Genomic DNA, 7,907 nt, shown 5'->3' with positions numbered 1-7,907 from the left:
GCCACAGGTTTCTTCCCCTTTTCTCCCCGTTAAAGGGGCTTTTGGGGAAGTTTTTCCTGTTTCGATGCGAGGGTTCTGGGACAGAGGATGTCGTATGTGTACAGATTGTAAAACCCTCTGAGGCAAATTTTTAAAAAATTAAAAAAAGAAATAAAAGAAAAGAAAATTAAAAATAAAAAAAATCTCCTCCGCGAATCGCCACCTTATCGTGGTGGAGGAGTTTGAGTGGCTCAGTGATCCTGGGAGCTATGTTGTCCGGGGCATTAGCCCCTGGTAGCAAACAGGTTTCAGGGGAGAGCCCAGACTAAGAGCGGTTCAAAACGACCCCTATGATAGTTAGCCCACGGACTTTAGCCACATCGCCCGGACCAGGGAAACCGGGGCACCCTCCTGGAGCCAGACCCAGGAGGGGAGCTCGTAGGCGAGCGTCTGGTGGCCGGGCCTTTGCCCATGGGGCCCGGTCAGGCTCAGCCCGAATAAACACCATGGAGCAGCCACCCTGTGGACCCACCACCCGCAGGGACATGCATCGGGGTCGGGTGCTATGCAGACCGGGCGGTGGGTCGGGCGGGAGGCCTGGGCATGCCGATCGCCAGCGGCATAGACTAGCCCTGCACAGGTCAGTTATATTTTGAAAGTGACACTTTCTCTATTGGATTTGTTTACAGTTAAGCAGTGACTTTCAGTGGTACTGATATTCATCTGTGCTCATACTTTTTCAGATGGCGTATTGTTGTGCATGGTGGTATTGACGGCTTTAGTCGTTTAATCGTGTACTTGAGTGCCGCCACCAACAATCGAGCAGCAACAGTCCTAAGAATCTTTAGTTTTGTGTGTGTAACCAATTTACCCTTGAGTGTGCATGTCAAGGGGCAAGCCCACTCAACATTAGCCCTCTTATAAAAAGAAAGGACTGTCCTTTCCCTGTCCTCTGCACTGCCTCCAAGATCCATGGTCAGATATAATGACTTTCCAGTTGCATGCTGGCTTAAAATGTCTTCTTTGAATCTCGTTGCTGCCTCACTGGGATTTGAAAGAATTTTCCAATCTAAAAAAAGTTTTAGAATTTACTGCCAGATTGGGGGATGTTTTTACTTCTTTTTTTTTCCAGTGCACCATATCGCTGCATTGTTTTCCAGAATGAGGCCACAGGCTGTTTCCAAGTGGCCGCGACGCCGTTCTCACCGACCAATAACAGCCACAAGCGAGACACGCGTTCCTACAGGACAGCCAAACATGGCTCATTTCACCGCATTATCAACAGAGGACAATCACTAACTTGTGAACAATTGTATTTAAATAAAGGCATTGAAGACAGGCAAATCATGATTCTACAGTGTCTAAATAGACCAGATTACTAACCAAGTATTTATTCAGACACTGCAGTATTTAAACACTTAAGCAATATACTAACTCAGTGGTTTGTGCAGGCCACGTTCTTCCAAAAACAGGTGTATTATCTACATTACCCATTCACCCTGTCCGACAAACATGAATGAAAAACCCACTCGGCATATTTTACATCAGATATATTTAGCATAAGGCTGTGAGTGTATAGTCTCTGTGACACAAAAACCTACTTCCCCGTTTCACAAGCGTTAAATATTTGAAAGTACTCCATGCTGAGCTACAGAAAGGAGGGAGGGAGGGAGGCATTGATTGAGAACTGGAAGCAGCGTACTGAATCTCAGAATAACAGCACGAAATACTGATCATTTCTCTCAGCTCTTTAGCCGAAATATTTATCTTTCTTTAAAAGAGATGTGAAAACACACGACATGTTGTCCAAACTAATTGCAAATGCAGGGAAAGTACACTCACTCAGAAATGTCATGATACGGTTCTCCCTTATAATTAAACATGGAGACAAACTACTAATCCGATAGTTCCTGATAATAAGGAAAGGTGACAATTCACATTCCACAACTGAAATACCATGGACTTCAAGTGAGAAAACATAGGAAAGCAGGACAGTGTATACATTATTGTACAAGCACACAAAAAAGCAAGTGCTTGTCAAATAAAAAGATGCTGAAGCTTCACTCACCATTGAATAATGTCTGTGTTGGACCTTCTGTAGAGCTTCTTTTAAGGGCAGCTGAGCTAACTGGGCCTTTCCTGAGAGAAACAGCATGACTCCTGTGTTTGGTAATGAACATTTCCATAAAGTGTGGGAAGAAGAAGATACACCTTCTACAAATGGCCATGCTTTGGGTGTAACGGTAGAGGCAGCTCACGCTACGCAATGGTAAAGTGCTGCTAACAGACAGCCGCTAACATATGGCTGCGTTTCCTTCGGTTCTCCTCGCGTCGTGGACCCATGTATCCAGGTGCGTCTTTCTTCAGGCGCGGTGACGTTGCTACCTGGCCTCCACACAGAGATGTATCAGGACAGCGGCAGGCATGTGTGCTATATGTTGCTCGCCAACAGGCAAAGAGTCTGATGGCCTGAATCTCTGTCAACTTCTCTTCTCGGTTGTGTTGGACCTGTATGTGTCATGTCGGCAATAAAAGACCTGGATTAGGTTGAGCTTCATCAACTCTCGTGGTTGACCATATCATACTTTCCTGTGCCCTTAGCTCAAACAAAAATGTAACCTCACTTTTATTCTAGTGGTGTTCCAATAACAGCGGCCGTTTGACCCTGACCTTACTATTGGCTGCAGGTCATTTTGACCATTTACCGTAGTACTAATGTGATAGGATTCATTTAAAAAAGTGAGAGTTGATTTTTTTTATCTTACATAACTGATCATTTGTATAAACATGGGACAGAGTTCACAATTTGTTAAAAAATGTTAGTCCTCTGACTTTCAAATGTTGAAAGAGATTAACAAATAAATGTTGCATGTTTAAATATATCTGTTTCCTACCATCATTGTTGTGGAAATAATTGTTAATTATTGTGAGGAATAATTAACATAAACGTGATCAGACAGTCGCTTCACATATATTATTATTATTAAAAGGTGATCTGTGCAATTTTGTTATTCAGGAAGTTTGTATCAAACAAGTAGCCATTCGTACTGCTCAGTACCCTTGAAGTAGCTCTCGGCTTCAAAAAGGTTGGTGACCCCTGCTGTAAGGTATTGCTGAGATTACAATGAAGTAAATAAAACTATCTATAACATACTCATTCAATGCTCAGTTATAAGGTTGATATGAGTAAAGTAAAAAAGATAGAAACACATTTGCTCATTGCTGCAGAGACCCACGTATGCTTGTAAATGTGTCGGCCTATTAGGTGAATAACTGCATGTGTACTGCAGCGGTGCAGAGGTATAAAGTAGATCAAATGTGAAAACAAGCAATGTACAAGTACCTCAACATGGAGTATGTGTCCCACTGGTTTACTGTGGTTGTTTGCTTTTCTTTTTAACATTCCCAGGTGACCAAAGCATTCTCCTATTGATTTCACTAACTTTAAATTTGTTCATGGTTTAAATGTTTCATCCACATTTTCCAAACTTTTGCAATGTAACTAAGTTGTTTTGCTCAACAGATGTCCTAATAATAATACAACTTCTATCACAGTAGAAGTTTTATTATTATTTGAACATCTGTTAATGTTATTATTATTAGGACATCTGTTAACTTCTACTGTGATAGTAGAAGTTAACAGATGTTCTAATAATCTAAACTTCTACTGCGATAGACAGCACACTATTCCCGATCGGGCCGCACGTTTTGATGTATTTTTCACGCTGCTGTTGGCAACGCTGTGTGAGGAGAAGCGTGCCAAACTTTCGGATAAAGATTAGTATGATTGAGCCCGATAAGACCAACGTCAAACATAAACCTGCCTTTTATATGCTGTGCCGTGGGATGTGACAATAAAAAGTGAGACCTGAATATTTGATTCAAAAGATTAACATTGCCTAAAGAAGGAAACAGAAGTCAGAAAGGTTTTGCAGCAATTAAAGAGGGCCGAGTGGAGGATAGCTAAACCATCACATGCAGGACACCTCCCAAACAAACCGGTCAGAGTGAAGCCTCGCTCATTTGAAACGGTTTCTAATCAAGTAATTAGAGCCATAGTTTACTCATTTAAACAGGAGCGGTGCAAACAAACACAATTCAAACACCAAGCAACTAACGCTAGTTAAACAAAGTCTCCACAACACAAACTCAGTGTGCTAGAGTTCTAATGGCTACTCCAATGTCTGGATGTAGTTTGAGTTGATTCCAGCTGTCTGTATTCATTTGCATGGAGGAGTAATTGTCTGCCTTCCTCCAGCATCCAACAGCCTAAACTCAACCTTCCAGGTGCAGACAGGCCGTGTCTCCATCTTGAGGATGAACCGGACTGAACCCATCCTGAAGGCATTGGCCCGAGGCCTGTGCTGTCAAAAAGACAGCAGTGGTGCTATGGTCATGTCATGAAATGTCCGTTAGCCCCACCACTTGTATTCCCGTTTGCTGTGGGTCCAAGCAAAGTATATTCTTCATTTTACTAAAGAGATCAAATGTTTGTGACATTGTGTGTGTGTGTGTGTGTTAATGTTCGCAGCAATCACAAATGCACACTTCCTGTTGGTACGTTCCTATATTAGACCTGAAGTTCTGCTTTCTCGTTTATATTTGAATAGATTTTACTTGAGCGTGGTATGTTTTGCAGGATTTACCAGCTTCAGATTGCAACACATTCACGAAGCTTCACTCCAGCTACAGGGCCCGCCTCTGCATACAGATGCTCCCTGCATGTCAGCTTCCATACCAGGCTGATGGAACAAATGTCGCACCTTGCCCTTTCTGTTAATGCACCACCCCCCAGCACACCTCTCGCCCATGTAATGAGCCCTGGAAGAAAACAAATCGCACTACAAGAGAGCAAGTTGATGACTGATGATTGTAAATCCATTCAGAGATAAACACTGTCCCAGTCAACTGCCTGCCCACAATCTAAGAACGCGCCCAGCTTTGTCAAACGTAGTCATGCACAACCGAATATTAAACATGGACGTCTTGCTGACAGCAGCCTGACTGCGCAGTTATCGAGTTGCCTTATTATACTGGATACATCCTCTGTGTCGAGCTCCATGCCTGCATTTTATGTGTGCAGCTCTAGTGCTCCGCCGTTACAAGCGTGATGAAGTCTAACAAAAGCCTGCAGAACAAATGTGCGTAAGTGCTGCAATTTCTCTCTCTTTTTTTTTTACCTCCAAAACCCTCAGACATAAAAATTTGATTTAAAATGCACAATCATTAAATTACAGAAAGGTTTTCATTCACACATTTGTATTCATGTAATTCAGGGCTGCATGTTCAGTGCATCTAATTGGATCTAAAGATAACAGATAGTAAGAGTGGAGACCTCCTAAAGAGCAGCCCATGTTGCCACACTGGTGCAAAAATGTTCACAAATGATTGCAAACAGAAGTTCGAGGAGGAAATATCTGCGGACCATGTATGCTTTGAATAAACTGCATTGTGCACTATGAGGCAACATTCCAAGGCGACATAATACAAATGTGGAAATAGTTTATTTGCATCCATCCTCCTGCCACAATTCATCCATCCTCCTGCCAGCAAATACAATGACATTGTTCTCGTCATCAACCCCCCCCGACAACCACATTCCTGCCAAAACACTGCGCACTGAGACTGGATAGAAGCCATCCGAGTTCAGCCCAGTGTGGGAAAAAAGAAGGCAATACAGAGATAACTTTTAACAGTGAGCTTCAACAGAAACATTAATGACGCCATGTCACCGACATAACGGAATAAACGGAAGAAAGAAAGCTCTGCTTTGGTCTGATGTTGAAGTTTTATTAGGTCCAGTCGAGGTCAACTTAAAGTCTGCTATGTGGAGAATATGGAGAAATGAGCGATATGCAACTTGAATTCTTAACATGTCATGTACAGCTAAAGTTAGATTATGTACCACACCTAACCTCCAGTCCTTATAGGAAAAAAAACAGATAAAAAGAAAATCAGGCATCTTGGAAGTAGGAGTCCAGTTCCTCCGTCATCTCAGCCAAACCCTGCGAGGTGTTTGCTGCCGACTCTCCGGTGGCACCGGATCCTTTGGCGGAAGGATTTTCCTGCGACTTATGAGGAGTGTCCGTCTCTCGCTTGACGTCCTTGCCTCCTCCCAAAGCTTTCTGACTCTCTATAAAGTACTGGTTGGGGTGATTGAGCGAGAAATTGGCTTCCTCAATCTGCTCAAGGAAGTAAAGAAAACACAGGAGAGGAAGGAGAATAGACGTCACAAGAGGCAGGTTGGTGGCATATTGATTGGTTGATTGATTGAATCAATGTTATCTCATCTGCTATGAGATGGTCGTGTAACATCTGCTTCATTGGAGACGATGTGGAATTTATTAACAATGATGAGGACAGCAGGCTTTCATGGCCAAATTAGCGTTCTAATTGAGTGAAAAGACGAAAAGCTCTTTCAGGATGTAGAATGTCAAAATCACTCATGAGGAGTAAAAACCTATGAATCCATCAACACGCTCAAGCTCTCTCAAATGCTCTTCCTGGGACATTTTACACCATTTGTAAAACAACTGGCCAATTGTGATTGATGTTTTAAAAACCATGAACTGAGAGTCAATGTTTTAAATTAATTGTTGAACAATTAGAGTGAAGAAAATCATTTTCTAAAAATAGTTGTGATGTGTTTTAATGGCAATTATGGAGGAGTTTTACTACTCCCTAGAAAAATATTATAATGTATCTGCATTGGGCCTAAAGGGTTGTTGATCAATACACATATAAACTTGTACTTAAATATCATACATACATACATCCATCCATCATAGTGTATTAGACAGTTTGTAGTTTTTGAAGTTGATCTTGTAAAATGTTCAGCAGAGTCGCAGTAGTTTACACAATGGCGTTCCAGGTGAATGGGTGTGTTTGAATGTGAATTTATAGGAAACAACCCAACATCTGAAACATGTCTTGCATTTAAAGTCACAAGTAAGAATGCTTTGAGTTTCAGACCGTGGTTCCTTCTTTCAATCGCTGCTTCTCTAAAAATGAGGCGCTTGAGTGTGACTGAAAGGGATGATGACTCAAGCATCCAAACTAAAACAGATTAAATTAAACAAGTGTCCATGGGGGCCTAAAAAGATCTAAACGCTATAATAAACCTGTGAAAATTAAGTGGCTATGACAGCCAGCTGATGATGGAGGTGATGACAGTTCTGGGTCTCTCCTGAGGACCAAACCCCCGTCTCTGACAAAAGGTAGCCCCAGTTACACCCGGCTTCTAATTAAATCTGCACTTACGTTGTGAGTCAGCTCAAAGTACTTCTGGCACGCCAGCTGAAAGTGCATCCCTTTAACCAGCTCCAGGATCTGAGACAAAAAAAAGGTAGACGGTAGAAAGAATGAAGAAACTGGCTTATATGGGACTATGTTCTTTCCCTAAACTGTTAAACCGTAGATACAGACACAGTACATTTACACACGATGATGTCACGAGATCTTTGCAAACGCAGAGAAAACAGATCACAGGCTTATTTGGGCTACTTTAAATATTAATGCCCTGATTCATATTTTTTTTACTTTCTGGTTTTCTTAAGCTCTGCAAAGCTGAAAAGAGATGATGTGCGCAGATATGTTGAAGCCCGGGCCGTGGCTGCTTCACATAAGACCTCTCACAATCTGGTACTACACTAAAAGCACTGGAGTGTTGGCGACGGCATATTCAGGGTAACTCACCTGCTAAAATATCAATCCAAAGGTCTCCAGCACACAGTTAAAAAAAAAGAAAAAAAGAGCGCGAACGCGAGAGAGACTCTGTGGAACCTGCCTGGTTTTGGCTGTTTCATTCTTTCATTATTCCCTATATCCCTGAAGGCTGCCTGCAGCGTGATACTGCTACAAGCACGCTCATCACCGGGGCTGGTTTTAGATCAGTGATGAGCACTTCTTACTTTGTGCCAAAATGATGC

General features: G+C 42.2%; 1 protein-coding gene across 1 annotated transcript; it reads right to left on the bottom strand.

The window, feature by feature from the left end:
* Positions 1-5,748: 5,748 nt before the first annotated feature.
* LOC306785627 (DNA primase large subunit-like) lies at positions 5,749-7,309 on the bottom strand. The gene is made up of 2 exons (XM_079280071.1): positions 7,240-7,309; positions 5,749-6,161 (listed from the first exon to the last, which is right to left on the bottom strand). The coding sequence occupies exons 1-2, from the start codon at positions 7,285-7,287 to the stop codon at positions 5,934-5,936; spliced, it is 276 nt and encodes a 91-aa protein (XP_079136197.1). The 5' UTR covers positions 7,288-7,309; the 3' UTR covers positions 5,749-5,933.
* Positions 7,310-7,907: the final 598 nt, after the last annotated feature.

Source organism: Melanostigma gelatinosum (assembly GCF_949748355.1).
Source record: "Melanostigma gelatinosum genome assembly, chromosome: 12".
NCBI lineage: Eukaryota > Metazoa > Chordata > Actinopteri > Perciformes > Zoarcidae > Melanostigma > Melanostigma gelatinosum.
The sequence above is the reverse complement of the archived record's forward strand: the minus strand, read 5'-3'. Positions and strand labels throughout refer to the sequence as shown.

Bases quoted from the DNA above. Each gene is read 5' to 3' on its own strand.
- LOC306785627 (XM_079280071.1), bottom strand. From the start codon at position 7,287: ATGCACTTTCAGCTGGCGTGCCAGAAGTACTTTGAGCTGACTCACAAC. The intron at 6,162-7,239 runs GTAAGTGCAGAT...TTCCTTGAGCAG, and splicing joins ACTTTGAGCTGACTCACAAC to ATTGAGGAAGCCAATTTCTC.